We start from the raw sequence: 18351 nt of genomic DNA on the forward strand, positions 1-18351 counted from the left end.
AGACTTGAAAACTTCTCAGACATGTGGGGTGAAGAACAGTGGGAGACATGAGGCAACCTCAGATCTGGGGTCTGCCTAACTGAAAGGATGCTGAGATTGTTCAAGGCAGTGAGGAAGGTGGAGGAAGAGGGCCTTCCAGTCCGAGGTTAGTTTTGGATTTTTGTGGAGTGAGAGGGTTTTCTAAGCCTGCCCAATGTTAGGGATGTGGTTAGGATATAGGCATGATAATCAAAGGAAGGGGTGAAAGAGCAGGGGACAGAGACAGCCCGGGAAAAAAGCTTCAGACCATGTTCATACTTCTGCTATATAAGAAGCCTAGTAGTGGACTGTGCTCTGTCTCATTCTTAACTGGGTGTAGTGTGATTTTTGTTCTCCCACTGATCATGTGGAGTTATCAACAGGCTCCACTAGCCAAGCCAATCATACTTTGAAAGAAGAACTTGGCCGAAAGAGGCAGGGTCAAAGAAGCTAATAAAGCCTTATATTTTAACATTGGAAAAGAATTTTGAGGCACTGAACCCCAGGGGAAGACAGAGGGCTAGATATGGAACTCAGTCATATAACCCATGATTTACACACTTATGCCTATTAAACCAAAGGGCATGGTCTCAAATAAGATAATCCTTCCTTCTGCTTCATTCTAAGGGGCCTGGGGTCATCTGCAATTCTCAATGACAAGTTATAAAGTATGAAGTTCTTGTTCTCTTCAAGTTCAAAGATTTGTTGCAGTAACTCAGAGTTATGCTTAATATTACACTTGTATTTTAAAGATACAGTTCAGGAGGGCCAGCGAAATCGAGAACATAAAGCGTAGTATGAGCAGAGGCCAGCTTCTATTTCCTCTACTCAGAAAACCAGTACATATAGCTATTTACCAACCATAGCCTCTCAAGGGTCTGTTTCTAAAGGTTTATTGTGGTTTGTTATGATTGAATAAAGCCATTGGTTAGGTGATTGAATTCCATAGCCAGCTCTCATTGCTTCAGAGGGGTTCAACTGGCCCCAGGTTCAAACCCAATAATCATGATCCAGTGTGTGTGTGCGTGCCTGCGTGCGTGCGTGCGTGTGTGTGTGTGTGTGTGTGTGTGTGTGTGTGTGTGTATGTGCCGTACACGAGTGTGTGTGCATGTGCTTGGTCATGCCAGTATTGAGGCTTGAACTCAGGTCCTGAACACTGTTCCTTAACTTTTATTCTCAAGTCTATAGCTCTACTTAGAATCTTTGGTGATAAATTGGAATTAAGGGTCTCATGAATGTTCCTGCATGGGCTGGCAGGTCTCAGCCTCTTGAGTGGAGAGGTGTCAGTTACAGATGCCAGGATATCTTTTATTATAAATGAACCCTTATCTTTTGATCGACTTCTGTCCAAATCATCACTGAGCAACAATATTTAACCCATGGTAATGACTTAGCTACTTGAAGCTATTCTAATACTCTCCCTTATTCCAGTTTTGTGTTTCTGTGCATGTGGTGTGTGAGTGTGAGAGTGTGTGTGTGTGTGTGTGTGTGTTCAGGGCTAACAATTTCAGTAGTCTCCTATGTTCTTATGTGCATATAATCTCCATACCTTCACTTAGCTAATCTTACATTTCTAGGGTTTTGTCTGATCTAGAATGTTTCCATTCATGTGTAGAATCTGTGTAAATATATTCCTACTAACCTGCAAGGGATACCTGCCATGCAATGAAGGGTCTTATGCTTTGCAGCTCTCAGGTCTTCACCTGGAAGGCTAGGTGGATCTGAGACTTCCAATCCACTAAGTCACTGACTGCCTGGCACTGTAACCAGGAATAGCAGCTGATATCACATGCAATGAAAGAAAGTCAAGAGAGGTCTTGTGAGTGCAGAGAGGCAGAGTCAACTCCATGCACTTCAGTTCATATGGAAGATGTAATTCAAATCCAGGACCTAAGAAATGACACAGCAGTCATTAGGCTCACATGTAGAGAGCTGGCCACTAAGTATCCAGATAGCATTAATTTACCATCAAAGAAAGTGAGTTGGAAAACTGTAAAAGAGACTTGCTGAATGTAGAGTTCTCATTGTTCTTTCTGCAGTGAGCCAGAGTTGCATTGCTATATAGCTGAGATCAAGATGGAAGAAAATTTAAGGAAAAATTGGCATAGCTGGAGAGGAAAATAAAGACATGAAGACATTTAGGGGAAAAATGGTTAGGGGTCTGAGGTACTGTGAATTGTTTTAGCACTGTACTTTTATTTTGTTTATCTTTATTTATATCCTGCAGTGTTTCAGCAACTATTTAATGTGTATTCATAAGGGGATGTAAAATATAGATGATAGGATGAATTTGAAGGGAGTCAAAATGAAAAGTATAAGGTCAACATTAAATGAAGCAAGCTTTCAGACTATTGTATTGTTCTCTTTATACACGATCCAAATTTTAGCTCCAAATAAGTGAAAGAACCTTTTAGAAAAAGGAAACTTAATTACTCTCCCAGTTCTCAGTGTCTTGAAGATAAAACACAAATCATTTTCTTGAAGTTAAGGAGATTTTCATACATTAAGGATTGGGATTTGCTGTAGGAAGAGACATCACGCTGTGATACTCTGTGTCACCTTCATAATGAAATCCATTTAGTTGATAACTCATTGTCAGTTTCTCCACATTGGCTGCTGGTAATGTACAAGTCCAAACAATCAAACAAAACAAAGCAAACAACTCCACAGCCAATATGGCCCATGAAACAGTCCTGTTTTCTCAGACTAAGCCTGGAATAATCTGGAGGTGAATGCACTGTTGATCTTATGTCTAGGAAATGATCTCCTTTGAATATTGTTACTTGGCCATCTGCATCTCTTTAATCATGGTAGAATATGACTGATGTTTTACTTACTGAAATATATGTAGTAATTGATCATAAAGCATGGCAACAGCACTTACACATAAAATACATGCTGTCTATGTTAGACAACAGTAGCAACAGCAACAATCTCAGCACAACCTAGCTGTGTGGCAAGGGGTGGGAGAGTTCCTACTAATACACTCAAGAGAGGTTTGGAGGAGGTCTGTGACTCATCAGATAAGCGAGAGCTCAAGATTCATGTTGCAATTTATTGTTCATGTTCACAGGCATAACACTCTATAGCCACCCGTATGGAGGCGCCTTGCTGAATGAAGACAAGATGTGAGTTGAAGGAATGCTGGGCAGGACTGCCAACCTGGAAGAGTATCTCTGAGTCCTACAGGGGTGATTTTTGGCATTTGTCAGGAGAAACGCTGACATACTTAGTGACACAGAACTTTGGCTTTTTCTTTTTGCAAAGTGGGGAAATAATGATTATTCAACAAGAATGCATATCTGGGCACCACTGGCTTACACCTGTAATCCTAGTTACTCAGGAGGCTGAAATTTCTGGATGGAGATCCAAAGATAACATGGGCTAGAAAGTCAGTGAGACTTGTATCCCAACTAACCAGACAATAGCTAGAAGTGGACTAGTGAGGCGTGATATTGCAGTTTGTACTTCTACGTGGCATGCTTTACTGTCTAGGGAATGTATCCCAATACAGCCAAAGCTGGGGTATATCAAGGATATTATTTTGGAGATGTCCTTCATTTTAACTAGGTGTTGGGCTCAAGTCTAAGAAGAGACTTTGAAATAGAAGACACCGCAATGCATATCAGTGTCTTTATCCTTGGTTACATCTCCTGGAAACTTTGAACAATGTGTCCAAAGGCAGTTGAGGGGTATAATGAAACCACATACATTTCTTCCATATGCTAACACCAATTGTTATTAACCCAAAGAAGATCTGACTGCTTCCTTGACATCTGATGAGCTGTCCTGTTTTTCTCACAGCCTAGAAAGCATTCGTCAGTGTGGTGTTGCCCTCTGCATTGTGCTGGGATTCTCTATCTTGTCTGCTTCGATTGGCTGTTCTGTGGTGAGGGACCGGGTGACCGGAGCGAAAAGGATGCAGCATATAAGTGGCCTTGGCTACAGGACATACTGGTTCACCAATTTCGTCTATGACATGGTAGGATTTGGAGATTTGATTTATATATGTATATGAGGGTGTGGGATTCTTATCAGGGAAATGAATAAATAATCATTTTTACTGAAAACTTATGAAAGGTAAGGTAATAAAGGAAAGTGGCCAGGAGGTGGGTACTCAAAAGGGGTGGGGTGGTGTCAAGGAAAAGGGAAAGGAAAGAGGAGAAGAGGGGTAACACAGTCAAGAATCCAATGTATAGCTGTGCTGGTGGCTCACACCTGTAATCCTAGCTTCTCAGAGGCTGAGATCTGAGGATCATGGTTCAAAGCCAGCCTGGGCATGAAATTCCATGAGACTCTTATCTCCAATTAACTACCAGAAAACTGGAAATGGTGCTGTGGCTCATCATGGTAGCCTAGAGCTGAAGAGCTCAGGGACAGTGCCCAGGCCCAAATTTCAAGCCCCATGACCGCTACTACCAACAACAACAAATCCAATGTATATCCTACAAAATTAGTAAGAGTGAAGGAAGGGATGGGTTGGGGAGGAGAGGGATATGTAACAACTTTGAAAGGGGTAACATTGATCACGATATATGGTATTCATAAACTTCTTTATTAAATGCCATCTCCTTTGTACAACTACTTAAAGATAATTTTAAAAGTAATTAGAAATGATACATCTTCTGCATGCCCCAAACTTCTTTCTACCATGGTAGTAGTACTCTTCAAAGGACTGTATTTATTTCCCCATTATAGTAGATCTTAGGTCAATGGAAGGCAGAATAGGACAGACACTTACTGACTAGATACTCAGCCACTTGTCATCTTCTCTGTCAACATGGGTGTTTTGTACAGAATCTGATATAATGCAATGCTGCTATTGTCATATTTATTCTCTTAAGATAGCCTAGAATTCAGTTAACTGATTTCCTTTTGGTCATGCAATGTATATATTGTTTAAAGTACAGTTTATATATGCCATACCTACATTAACTCAGCATTGCAGGGATTCAAGGTTGAATCAAAATTTTGCAAAACTGTGCAGTGACAATAACTGCTGAGGATACTTGCTAACAGTGGACCACCAGGGATGTCCTTTCCAGACTGTGTTCAGTAGGTCTAGATGGGACTCTGAGATCCGCTTGGTCAGTATCCAAGGCAACTTAGGATTCTCAGACAAGACTCAAAAATGCTGGTGCTTACAATGGAATACACAAGTCCCATCTAAGATTATACTTCTAGACTTCAGGGCCAGCCCCAGAGAAAAGGAGAAATGCACCAAGTAATGGTAGCAGCACACAAGAATCAGCATGTCCGGGACACCATAAGGCATCCCAAGTTTTCAGAACCCTGTGAGTTCCCTCTTTCTTCACACTTAGTTTGTTATCCCTGTGGCCCTTCTTCACCCTGGAGTTTAAGAGCATGGATAATTATTTATTGACCTATTCTTCAATAGTTCCCTGTTTATTTTGTTAATTGATTCATCGAAGGAATGTTTTTGAGAACCTGTTATGGCTCCAAGAATGCACAAAGTTATTGAAAACCAAATGTTTGCATTCCCTGAGAAGTCCATGCTCAAATCTGATTCACAAATAATGATCTTGGCAAGTGGAGTCTCTGGGAGGTAATGAAGTCATGTAGGTGGAGACCTCAGGACTGGATTAATGCCTTTACAAAAGCAACTTCAGAGAGGTAATTAGCTCCTTCCATCAGAGGTTAACATCCAGAATGCCTCATCTTGGAACAAGAAAGTGGGTTTTGACATACATCAGATAATTGTGCCCCTCAATATCCACAACAGGGAGCACAGATTTATATTGTTTTAAAAGTCATGCAGGATGTTCTATGTTAGCTTTCAGTGGACAGAAATCTTGGTCTGTAAGCTCTGGATAAGTCAAAAAGGTTTCTCCCCCAATAAAGCTTGTAGTCTTATAGGAAGAAATACAAATAAATAAATCAAAAAAACACATAAATGAGGCACCTACAATTGGTTCCTGGCTATTTAAAGAATTATAGAGGGCAGGGTAATATTAAAAGTTGGGGAGTAAACAAGGATGTGAATTTCATGCTGAGATCTAATAGGTGAGAAGGAACCAGCCAGATGGATGGCACTGAGAAAGGGCTCTGTAGGCCGAGCTACTAAAGCAAGAGAGAGGTGGTTTCTTGAGAGTCCCAAGAGAGGGCCCCAAGTTGGCCTGTGGCAAAGCTGTGCAGGAAGGCAGGATGGGGAAATTGTCTCCATTTCTGCGTGTGGGGAGAGATATTCTGTTGGAAGGTATATGGATTCCTTTACTCTTTTCAAAGGAGATAGATGGAGACAACTGAGTTAAGTTAGGACTGTGTATTAAAAATACCACAAACTGGATGTTTGTCTGAGACTGATGTAGAGCCAGGGTTAACCTTCTAGACCCCTCTTCTTTCTTTATTTTTTTTTGGGGGGGGCGGGTCATGGGGCTTGAACTTGGCCTGGGCGCTGTCCCTGAACTCACTTCCCATTTTCTAGAGGTTAATTGGAGATAAGAGTCACAGGGCCTGGAGCCAGGAGTTTGGCCTAGGTTCAATTCCTTGGTATCACATTCATAGAAGAATGTAGAGCTCTAGCCTTGAGAAAGCCCAAGGACAATGCCCAGGCCCTGAGTTCAAGCCCAGAACAGGCAGAAAGGAAAAAAAAAAAAAAAGGAGTCTCAGGTCCTTTTGTGCCGGGGCTGGCTTTGAACCTTGATCCTCAATCTCAGCCTTCTGAGTAGCTAGGATTACAGGCTTGAGCCGCTGAGCCACACCACGCCAGGCCTAGACCTCTCTTCTTGACATGAGATAGTAGTTTTGTCCTCATAGCCTCGCACAGTCACCCATCTATGTGGGTGGTTTCTTTGTATAGAAGCACAGGCATATAGGGTTAGACTCTACCCTGCTTGCCTCAGTTGAACTTCATTGGTTCCTTAAAATTCCTGTGCCCCCTACCAAAGTAATATTTCTGAAGTTATTGGTGTTTAACATTAGAATTTTATGAAAACACAAATCAGCCCATAATGGTGACTCTCTAGGATGAATTCTAGTCCAGAAAAATGAATGTGCAAAGTAGGAGCTATACTTACTTAGCAATTAAATGCGGACTCTGAGGTAAGTAGATCAATATATTACACTCCTCTGATGAAACTTGTTTCCTTTGTATTTTCTCAGCTCTTTTACTTGGTTTCTGTCTCCCTGTGTGTCGCCATTATTGCTGCCTTCCAGTTAACAGCTTTTACTTTCCGTGAGAACTTGGCGGCCACGGCCCTCCTGCTGGCACTTTTTGGGTATGTGATGAGAAACACTGCTGCAGAATTATGGCTTGTTTTCTTCAAGAGAAAAACCCTCAGGATGGCTTTGAACCTGCTGTCGTCTTCATGATTTTCTCTCTTCTCAACCAATTATGTTGCTTCTACGAGAGACATTGAACAAACAAGCTTGAGCAAGATGCTGAATGCCCTGTGTAGGAAGGGACGATTGACACAATCATAATGAAGACGGTCTGGGCCCTGGCCCAGAAAGGCCCTCAGGCTCCCTGACAAGCTTGTGCAAGGCAAAATGGATCTTCAGTTTTTTTCACTCTGACATTAATCATGGGCTCAAATATATAATCCAGTTAGCTCTGAAATTACATTTGCAGAGATTCCCTTTTGAAGTCCTGTCTGGCATAGTTTTTACTCGCTTATAGTATTAGTGGTTTGCAAGAATTTTATCTGAATTTCATACTATTTTCCCCCTCCCTACAGAGGAAAAAGCCACAGAAATAGAATATGTCAGCATACACATTTCTTCTTTCTTTTTCTTTCTTTCTTTCCTTCCTTCTCTCTCTCCCTCTCTCTATCTCTCTCTTTCTTCCCTCCCTCCCTCCCTTCTTCCTTTCTTCCTTCCTTCCTAACTTTTTTTTTTTTTTTGTGGATCCTGGGGCTTGAACTTGGCCTGGGCACTGTTCATGAGTTCTTCAGCTCAAGACTATCACCCTGCTCCTGGGCTTGGGTGTTGTCCCTGAGCTCTTCAGCTCAAGGCTATGGCCCTACCCTTGAGCCATGCCCCACTTCCCATTTTCTAGAGGTTAATTGGAGATAAGAGTCTCAGGTCCTTTTGTGTCCTGGCTAGCTTTGAACCTTGATCGTCAGATCTCAGCCTCCTGAGTAGTTAGGATTACAGGTGTGAGTCACCATTTTGGCAGCATACACATTTCTGATTTTAACACAGTGATTAGGGTTATTCCCAACAGTCCCTAAATTATGCTCTTCTGGTATCAGGAATCTACGGGCTGTAAATAGTAGGTATATGTGCTTGCATATAAACTAACTTCATAAGACTTTATGGGGAAAATAATTGATGTACTAAATTACTGAAATTTAATAAATTTTAAGATTAACACATTCAGCTTTCATTTCAGCTAAATATAAACAAATTATTGTGCATATGCTTTGTTAAAATATCAGTGATCAGGGAATATTAAAATACCTTATTAATATTAGAAAGGATTTTACTTAAAGAAATATACATCATCATCAAGTGAATAGTAGACAGATTAACTGATGGATGAATGGATAGCAGATGGATGAATGGATTGATGACTGGATGGGTGGGTAAAAAGATACATAAAGGAGATGTGGAAAAAGAAAAAAATCATTTTTCAAATAATATTGATATTCTTATTCACTCTGTGGCTATGGTGATATTAATTCCCATCTTTAAGTCAGTCTCAGTTTAATCTCTGTAATACTGAATTTTTATTACTATGAAAGTTAAATCAGATTTTATGCAAATATCATGGATGACCTATTGGTAACAAGTCTAATTATAACAATTTTAGCTAATATTGATAGTCTCAAAATTATTTTCCTATTTAGAATATATTATGAACTCAGGTCTACAACATATGTATAGCAAAAATGTTTATTTCAGTCAATTTGAAAGTTGTGAGCTCACGTGTAGCAATCTATATGTGTGTGTACCTGGTTGTAGTTGTCTGATTTCAGTTTATTGATCCCATTTGAGTGGATATCACTGTTAGGTCTTATCACAGTGTGACTAACATAGACTTTGCCATAAAATGATGTCTGAATGTATAAGAGTAGACTTCAACAATTAAGATACAATTTAGATAAAACTGAATAGTTAGAAACTCTTCAAATACATTATTAGAAAATTTTCTTAATCCTGATCTCATTGTAAATCCCTTTAAGAACTTGTATCAAGTAGATAATGCCTTTTTTGTACCTGAGAACATTTCTTAAAGAATTTCTGGAGATCTAGGTCTGTTGATGCAATGACCCTTAGCCAATGGAATCCAGACACTTTCTGATAGATATTCTTTGTTAAGTGGGACTGAGAAACAAGGGACCTTACACATCATTTACATTAGGGCTAACACAATGAAAAAGCTTCAAAAGAAGGTTGCAGAATGACAACTAGGGTTATGGACTAATTAAGATTTAAGTGGTCATCATTTCATGTTTGAAATAGAGCCATTGGACTTGTAGCCCCCACTTCACTGTAACTGAAGTCAAGTCCAGGCAGCTGTATTTCCAATGTATCATGGCAATCTCTGGGGGATGGCATCAGAGCTGGGTCACTCTAGGTATCTGTAGCCCCAGAAAGATCTCAGGAAGGCTGAATTACAAAACAAGGTGAAACCTAAGAATATATTCTAGTATGAAATAAGCCATTTATTTAAATTGGAATCTGTGGAGATAAAGAGATGGGATCAGTGAACAGGTTCTCAGAAGAGATAACAAATACACAGAAATGTCTAGAGCAATGTATTTTCTCTCTCTAGTGTGGGAGTTTTGGATAGTTGCACTGCACCAGCAAGGCAAAAATCATCATTATAGAAAGAAAATATAGTCTAAATGTGGTGACTCAGGCAGGAAGATTGCAAGTTTAGTCTAGGCTCTGCCTGGGATACAGAATGAAACTCCAAAGCAAAATAGAGGAAAGTAATACCATAAATTTGAAAGAAAAAACAATCTAGATTGTATTAAAAAATTCAAAATCTAAGAACATATTTGATATATACATATATATATATATTTTTTTTACAAAATTGAGAAAATGAGACCACAGCATCCTGTTGGCACTTTAGGAAATTCACACAATGTAAGCAAGGGCCCAAGTTTTGAAGAGGAGAATAATATATCTTCCCATAAATTCCATAATAGTTGACAATAGTATACCAATCTCCAGAAAAATGTTACAGTATGTTTTTGTGTGTGAGTGTGTGTGTGTGTGCGTGTGTGTGTGTGTGTGTGTGTGTGGGTGTGTGTGTGTGTGTACTGTGTGGCTTGAATCAGGATCTGAAAGCCTCATGCTGGGTTTTCATGCTCAAAGCTGGAGGTATACCTCTTGAGCCATGCCTCAGCCCAGCTTTTCACTGTTTAGTTGGAGATGAAGTCTTGCTAACTTACCCATTCAGGTTGGTTTTGCACTATTATATACATATATATATATATAGTGGGTCATGGGGCTTGAACTCTGCCTGGGTGATATCCCTGAGCTCTTCAACTCAAGGCTACCACCCTACCCTTAGGCCTGGGCGTTGTCACTGAGCTCTTCTTCTAAAGGTTAACATCTTACCCTTGAGCCAATCCCCACTTTGTATTTTCTAGAGGTTAATTGGAAATAAGAGTCTCAGGTCCTTTTGTGCCCAGGCTGGTTTTGAACCTTGATCCTCAGATCTCAGCCTCCTGAGTAGCTAGGATTATAGTTGTGAGGTATGGTGCCTGGTTTGTACTATAATCTTGACTAGCTCATTTTTACAGATGTGAGCCACCAGAGCACAGTGATATATCTTGATAAAAGAGTGAAGAGGATAAGACGCCCCATTTAAAAAGTACATTATAGTCTACAAATCAATTTTGTTTCTTTAAAAATTGAAGAAGAGACTGGGAGTTTGGCCTAGTGCTTGCCTAGCATGCATGAAACCCAGGTTCAATTCCTTGGTACCACATACATAGAAAAAGCAGGAAATGGTGCTGTGGCTCGAGTGCTAGCATTGAGAATGCCCAAAGACAGTGCCCAGACTCTGAGTTCAAGCCACAGGACTGGCAAAAAGAAAAGAAAAATATAAAGAAAAAGTCAGGAGGGCAACTGACACTATATGTTCATTTCAACCAAGTATTTGAAAGGAAATTAATGAAAATGTAGTTAATAATTAAAAAAAAACATAGCATTCTATCCAGGAAAAGGAAGCTGAAAAGGGGTTCATTAATATATCATCAAGAAACAAAAACTCCTCAAGGGCATCATTTAATATTGCTTCTTTATCTCTGATTTTTTGGGGGGGCAGGGGGAACAATGCTTTGATCTGCTTGTCAAATATTGGAACGACATAACCCAGTGCAGAAACTTTTGTAAAGTGTAACAAAGTACAGATTCATAGCAATCTCCAGTGGAGCAGAGACTAGGGGCAAAGTGGTAATTAGTCCCTCAGTATAGATAGGAGAATGCAGATGAGGGATGCAGGTCTACAGCGGGAGAAGTGGGCATGGTGAGAACATATTGTTGGATAAAGAAGCTAATCAATGGAGTTTCTAACCATTCTATGCTTTGTGATATGCAACATCAAATACTCCATGAGATGTACTCCCCAGATTTCCTTGCTTCCACATTGCCAAATTTAACATGCAGAGCTGGTTGGATACAGGGAAAAAAAAGGAAACACTTAATATTTTGCAGTATAGGCTTAGGTAAATCAATATGGCTATTTCTGGCTATTCAAAAGGCTATCTTTGGAAAAGAGAAGCAATTTGCCACATCTTATTCCACAATATATAGTTATTGTCTTATTGTTGTTGTTAAGTAGTAATTGAAACTGCTAACTTGTGAGTTTATGAATAAAATTCATCTTACTCAATGTCATCCTCTTTCCAGAATTCACTCCCAGAATGAATTTTATACCAATTAAATCTAGCCCGAAATTTGGCTCACAGACTTACACTACAGCTTTCATTTCAGATACAGAACTACAATTTCTTGTGGGTACTGGTGTTTGAACTTAGGAATTCATACTTCCTAGGCAGGGGCTCTACCACTTGAGCTAAACCTCTAGCCTAAAAATAACTTTAGTGCTATGATTTCATTTGACTTTCAGAACAGCTCTGGGTAGCATCTGATACAACTTTTTGAGATTTGAGTCAGATAGAAGCCTTGACAATAATCAGTCATGACTTAACGATTTTTGTAGTTATTACTTTGGTCCAATGTAATTTTCTTATATCACATAGACTGTAGAATAATTGTTTTGTTTTAAAAATATTTTTTTTGTATTTTTTGCCAGTTCTGGGCTTGAACTCAGGGCCTGAGCACTGTCCTTGGACTTTCTTTCTCAAGGCTAGAGCTCTACCACTTGAGCCTCAGCACCACTTCCAGCTTTTTTTTTCTATGCATATTGTATCAAGGAATCGAACCTGTGACTTCATGCATGCTAGACAAGCACTCTACCACAAGGACAAATTCCCTGCCCATATTTTTAATTAGTTGTACAAAGGAAGTGCCCTTTAATGAAGCAGTTTATGAATACAATGCAACATCCTTGCTTCCCATTGGCCAGTCCCTTCTTTTACTTTCCTTAGTTTTGTGGTATGTACAATGAATACTTGAGTGTATTCTACCATACTTTTTTCATTCCTCTGGAATAATTGCATTAAAGCACTCATCTCCAATTGTCCTCCAAAATATTTTTTCATGCCTAAATTGCTGTTAATAAGCTTCTGAAACATTGTATGATTTTATATATGATATTCCAAATATTTTCCAAAGAGAAGAGGATTTATCTCTTTTTAAATTGTATTTTGTAGGATAATGTATAGCGAGGTTACAGTTACATTCATCAGGCAATGGGTACATTACTTCTCGAACCGTGATACCCCTTCTCATTGTCCTCCTCTCCTTCCCCCTCTCCTTCCCCTGTCATCTTGTTTTCCTCCATTCCTATTTCAAACAAACAAATAAGCATATATATAATATACCAGGACACAAAGTCAGATACAGTAACTACATGAGATTAACCATCAGTGGAGAAATGATAAAAGGAATAACTTCACATAATACCTTAAAAGAACAACAACCACAAAGATAAACCTCTTGTTTCCATAACCTAGAGTTCATGTTGTTTAGGCTCATCCTATATGACCATATGTAAATAGCTTTTGAATTATTGTGATCCTCTGATAGGAGAATCCTAGATGTGTACTAATTATTACAAATGAGGGAAGTCATGGAGCCTATGCTTCTTTGGGTCTGGCCTACTTCAAGGAGAATTTATCTTTAAGCACAGAGATGCATTCTACTGTCACTGATTACTTAACACAAAGGAAGCATAATAAAATGATGGCTGTCTTGAGGCCCTAGCATCTCTTCTCCCATTTCAAAGTCTCCTAATTTTCAGAGCTAATTAGTATATTAGGAAAATCTCAGGCACTTAGAAGCACCGAAGTATTTCAGCTGAAACCATCAGTCACTTTAAGGAGACAGTGACAGTTGTACCTTGAGCGTGTAAAAAACATGCAGGGGCTCCAGAGAGAGGTGTCTTCTGGGAAAGGCTGTGATTATTCTACTTATTTTGAAACTATCATTTACAATGCCAGTTTGCTTTGTTTGGATGCATCAAAAATATCTCTTTTTGTTGCCACATTCAGAAAATAGTCTGAGTGAAATATGGCTCTAAGAGTGTGGAGGAATAGGTAAATGGAAAGTTTTATGCTAGGGATTTTGAGTATTGTCTCAGATTTGGATATCTGGCAATGCTCCCTTACTTACTTACCTTTGGGGCCATTCTGACCCTGATCAGCTTCACCTATAGATCAGCTGTGGGTATGAAATCACAGTCTCAGTTCATTCATGCCAGTTGTTCTGCTTTTGAGATGAAGGTCATGGGTCCATATTTCAGGTGGCAGGCCATGGGAAGAGGAGGAGGATAAGAAGGGGGAAAATGAGGAGGAGAAGGAAGAGAAAGGAGAAAGAAGAGGAGGAGGTGGTAGAGGACGAAGGAGGAGGAGGACAAGGTGACACCACAACAGAAGTGTTAGCATAGAGCTCAATATACACTCAGCTCTAGAAATTAAGCTTTCAATTATTTTTAACACAGTGTTATTGGAAATTCTGTAGCTTTTTGTATTCTTATTGCTTTCAGATCTTCTTATAACAAATCGACATTATTCTTGCATGAATAGGGTGGAATAGTGAAGGGACATCCTTTCAGATGAGATGGTGAAGAAGTCAGGGGCTTTCTGCCCATACAGCTCCCCATACAGCTTCACCCAGTGGTCCTCGGAGGCACTGGAAGAGTGCTTTGTGTTTTGTCTGTGGAAGACCATAGGATATTCCTGCACTAAAATAAAGAACAACAACAAGAAAACCACAGGATGATAAAATCACATCTAGAACTCAGTGGTTACAGGGATCAGTATGATAAGAAAATAGACATGAAATTTGTTTATTTTCCTTTTCAGATATGCAATGCTTCCGTGGATGTATCTAATGTCCAGAATCTTCTCGAGCCCAGATGTGGCTTTTATCTCCTACATCTCCTTAAATTTCATCTTTGGCCTGTGCACCATGCTGATGACCACAATGCCCAGGCTCCTGGCTATCATCTCCAAAGCGCAGGTCAGCGAGTGACAGAGTCTAAATATGAATGAGAGGAGAATGGGGTTCTGTGTTAGGTAACTTCTGGTCTGTATGAGAGATGGGGATGTATGTAGTGTTTCAGCTCTATGAAAAAGAAAAATGGGGCCTAGAGTTGGGCCTAGTGGTAGAGTGCTTGCCTATCATGCAGGAAGACCTGGGTTCGATTCTTCAGTACCACATATATAGAAAAGCCAGAATTGGTGCTGTGGCTCAAGTGGTAGAGCACTAACCTTGAGAAAAACTCAAGGACTGCTCAGACCCTGAGTTCAGTCCCAGGACTGGCAAAAAAAAATATTGGATATAAACAAAGGAGGAAAGATTTACTTTGGCTTCTAGTTTCGGGAATATCGGTCCATAATCTTTGTTTTGTTGTTGATTTGGGGCGAATGGTGAGACAGAACAAACATGATGGGACCATGTAGATGAGAAGGCTGACCTCATGATGGACAGTAAGCAGAGAGTTAGGAAGGGATTAAAAATTAGACACAACCTCAAACCAGCTAATTCTCATACTCCCTGAAATATAGCCATGAACTGGAGACTATAGATTCAACACTTTTGAATCATATCATGATGCGTGCTAAGTTTATTTTATTTTGTTTTGCCTACTAGAATTCAGTGGAGATGGAAAAGTATGCATTCTTAAAATGAAAAGAAAGTTGATTTAATAATAATAATAATAATAATAATAATAATAATAAACTTAAGGAGTTATGGCTCAAAGTAGTAGAGCTCAAGCCTTGAGCAAAAAAGCTCAGAGAGATCCTTTTCTGGTTCATAAGCATGATAATTGGGTTATCACACATTTGAGTGATATGTGCCTCCCTTAAACCTTGTTACGACATGGGCACATTACCCATCTGATGTGAACTGAGTGTCATTGGCTTGTCTTTTTGTGAGAATGTCAATCTGGAGTCTGTAGTATTTCAGATCATCTGGTCTAGGGAGGTGGCAACAGGGTCCCTGGCATTCCGGTGGTACCTGTCGCTGTGGGTGGGGGCAGAGAATTAAAAAAAAAAAAAACTCAGGGACAGTGTCTAGACACTGAGTTTAAGTTCTGCAAACAACAACAAAAACAAATAAAAACTTCCAGGATTTTATAAAAGCTGAATCCAGGTTTTGTGACAAACTGATAAAAAAAAAATCAAGGCACAATTCCTGCCAAGCTGGTTTGGTGATAGAACTATTGATTAGTGCTAGAATAGTGAATGCAGTAAAATATGCCTTGTCCACATATCACCCTCTACTGGGTCAGACACTTTAATGTGGAATGAACCAGAACTGCTCACCATGCTCTTGAACTATCACACAACTAGAGAATGATTTGAAGTGTTCTTTCCAAGAGTTCAAACAAAGGACTTCTCCAAGCTAGTGTTGCCTAGCCAGGAAGCATTTTCCTGTCTGAAAGAGGCCATTACCATCTGTAAACTGCTTTGTAAGCATTTGTGTCAAGCTTAATTCTGTCTGCAGGCACATTGCATTTGCTCCCTGCTATCCTTGTCCTCCCTCCTGAGAAAGTCCTGATTCTTGGCTTCTGCTTTAAGTCATCTCTGGACTCCTTGTCCCCCTCCCCAGGACCATGCCCTGTGTATCTGCACAAAAAACTGCTGATTCTGCACTTTCCTCTGTCTCCATGTTTCAGTCCTTCCAAATTCTTGCTCTTTTCCTCCCTCACCTTTGGACTACACAGGTGTTCACTTGTACACTAATTCCTTGGCAGTCCTTTTGTGAATTACCTATGCACAAAGCTGGTGAGCAACTCACCTAGGGAAGGTACACAGCTCCTAGATGAAAGATGTATTTCCAGTCTCATTTTCCACGAGAGAGGGACTGAGTGCTATCCAATTAAGTCAGGATCACAAATCATGGCAGGGTTAGGAGACTTAGTAGTGTCTCAGATGATGGTCAGTACTATTTTGTATTGCTATGTCTCATGTTTGTGCAGACATAATGAAATATTGAAATATCTATTATGTATTAAATGAAGGGAAAGAAATATGCTAGTCGTCAATTATGTTGAAAAACCAAATTCGATCCATGTAAAGAATCCCAGTGAGAGGGGATCCCAGAAGATTTGGCTCTGAAAAGAAAAGGAAGAAATATTATCTAGTCCTTAAGAGGACAGAAGCTAGGAACCTTTCTATCTGAATTTTAACTGAATTGTAGGTAAAGAGGCATTTATTTAATCTTTACAAATATACATTATTTAATTTGTTATACTTTTATCTTTTAAGCATGTAATAAAGAGTATTGCTTATCTGAAAATAGCAAAAACCAACAGGAAATATTTGCTTTTTGTTTCTTTATTTCAGAAGAATGGGTCTGTAAATCAGTTGGTAATAAATAAAAATGACATCCAATTACATTTGCTTAGGTCTTTCTTTTTCTTTGCCCCTTTGATACTGTTTGCTTAAGAAACTCAACATTGTTCAAATATTTATTTCAAATGATTTTAAATATTACTAGAGAAATATGCTCTTATAAAATTAATGAAAGAACCTAGAAAGGCAATTGGATTCTCATGTTCAGAATTGAAACCTCGTGTAAGCAGTATTGCCAACTGTACATACAAACTGTGATTGGTTTCATTGTTACCAAGTTAATAAGATAATGCATTTTGGGTCCTAACACAAGGTCTGGATCATTTTTTCCCCCTTGGTGAGACTCTTGTTGCATCTAGAAATATGCCAGAGGAGTTGCAAATCACTCTCATGAAGCTGTACAAACAGTAGCTCATGCCTATGATTCTAGCTATCCAGGAGGCTGAAATCTGAGAATCACACTGTGAAATCAGCTCTGGAATATTTTTATCTCCAGCTAACCAGAAATGGAGGCATGGCTGATTTCAATATTCTCTGCATGATAGAGTGCCAGCTATGAGTGAAAAAGCTGAGTGAGAGCAGCAAACCCCATGTCCAAGCTTTAGTCCAGGCACAAAACGAAAGTAAGAAACAATAACAACAAACCACAGTTTCTATTTCTTTGCATTCTTGAACTTGTGTGGGTATACTCCCTTCATAGGCATAGATTTCACATTATTTCTGTGTTCCTATATCTCAAGTTTCTGTGTTCATTCTTGTACAGAGACCATGGTGAATTCCTTAATATGAGATAGAGTCATCATCATTAGTGTACAATTTTACTAGTTATCAGTTCCTTAGCTAAAAGCTACAAGATTCTCCTCTTTCTATATCCTCAGTAATAATAGAAAACTATTTTATGTTGTCTATTAATTGATATAGGGATATGATTTTATGTAAAGTGGAATTGATAAACCTTTCTAATTGAAATATATAACTAGTGAAAGTTAAGGAAAAGCAAAGAAGATTAAATGAGCTCCTGCTTCACCTTCTTCTGTGTATATGTAAAAGACAATAAAGCGCATGCTAAAAGTACATGATTGAACACTATTATTTAAATTTTCAAGCCAAATTCTCTAGATTAGATTTAACCTAGTGAAGTTTGTAATGGAAAAATCTGTACATTATTGAATAAGAAGTAGAATGAATGGTTCCTGTAAATTTAATATGTACTACTTATTATCTAACAGATATACTTGTGTATCAATTGTGTAGATTATTGTGGTTTATCTATCTGAAAATATGATTATTCATATTCAGATCAGTTGTATATTTTAAACAAAAGGAAAAAAGACAGTAAAATATAAGTCTAAATCAATATGATATTGCCAGAGCTTGCTTTAGTTACACTGATTACTGTGGCCTTTCTGGGTTACTTGCTTTA

The 18351-nt window shown here is 39.1% G+C and overlaps 1 protein-coding gene and 1 non-coding gene across 2 annotated transcripts in view; both read left to right on the plus strand.

Moving 5' to 3' along the window:
• Nucleotides 1-18351, plus strand: part of Abca13 (ATP binding cassette subfamily A member 13) — a 355049-nt gene that overhangs the window by 251546 nt on the left and 85152 nt on the right. Inside the window, exons 49-52 of the mRNA XM_090332320.1 lie at nt 3092-3146; nt 3823-4000; nt 7141-7256; nt 14430-14586. Of these exons, the coding sequence (XP_090188446.1) occupies nt 3092-3146; nt 3823-4000; nt 7141-7256; nt 14430-14586 (506 nt within the window). The remainder of the gene's footprint in view (nt 1-3091; nt 3147-3822; nt 4001-7140; nt 7257-14429; nt 14587-18351) is intronic.
• LOC150063140 (small nucleolar RNA U13) lies at nt 15370-15473 on the plus strand. Its single transcript, XR_016535766.1, has one exon. It is a non-coding gene; the product is annotated as a small nucleolar RNA U13 (small nucleolar RNA).

Source organism: Megascapheus bottae, chromosome 5 (assembly GCF_031878675.1).
Source record: "Megascapheus bottae isolate mThoBot1 chromosome 5, mThoBot2.hap1, whole genome shotgun sequence".
Classification (NCBI taxonomy): domain Eukaryota; kingdom Metazoa; phylum Chordata; class Mammalia; order Rodentia; family Geomyidae; genus Megascapheus; species Megascapheus bottae.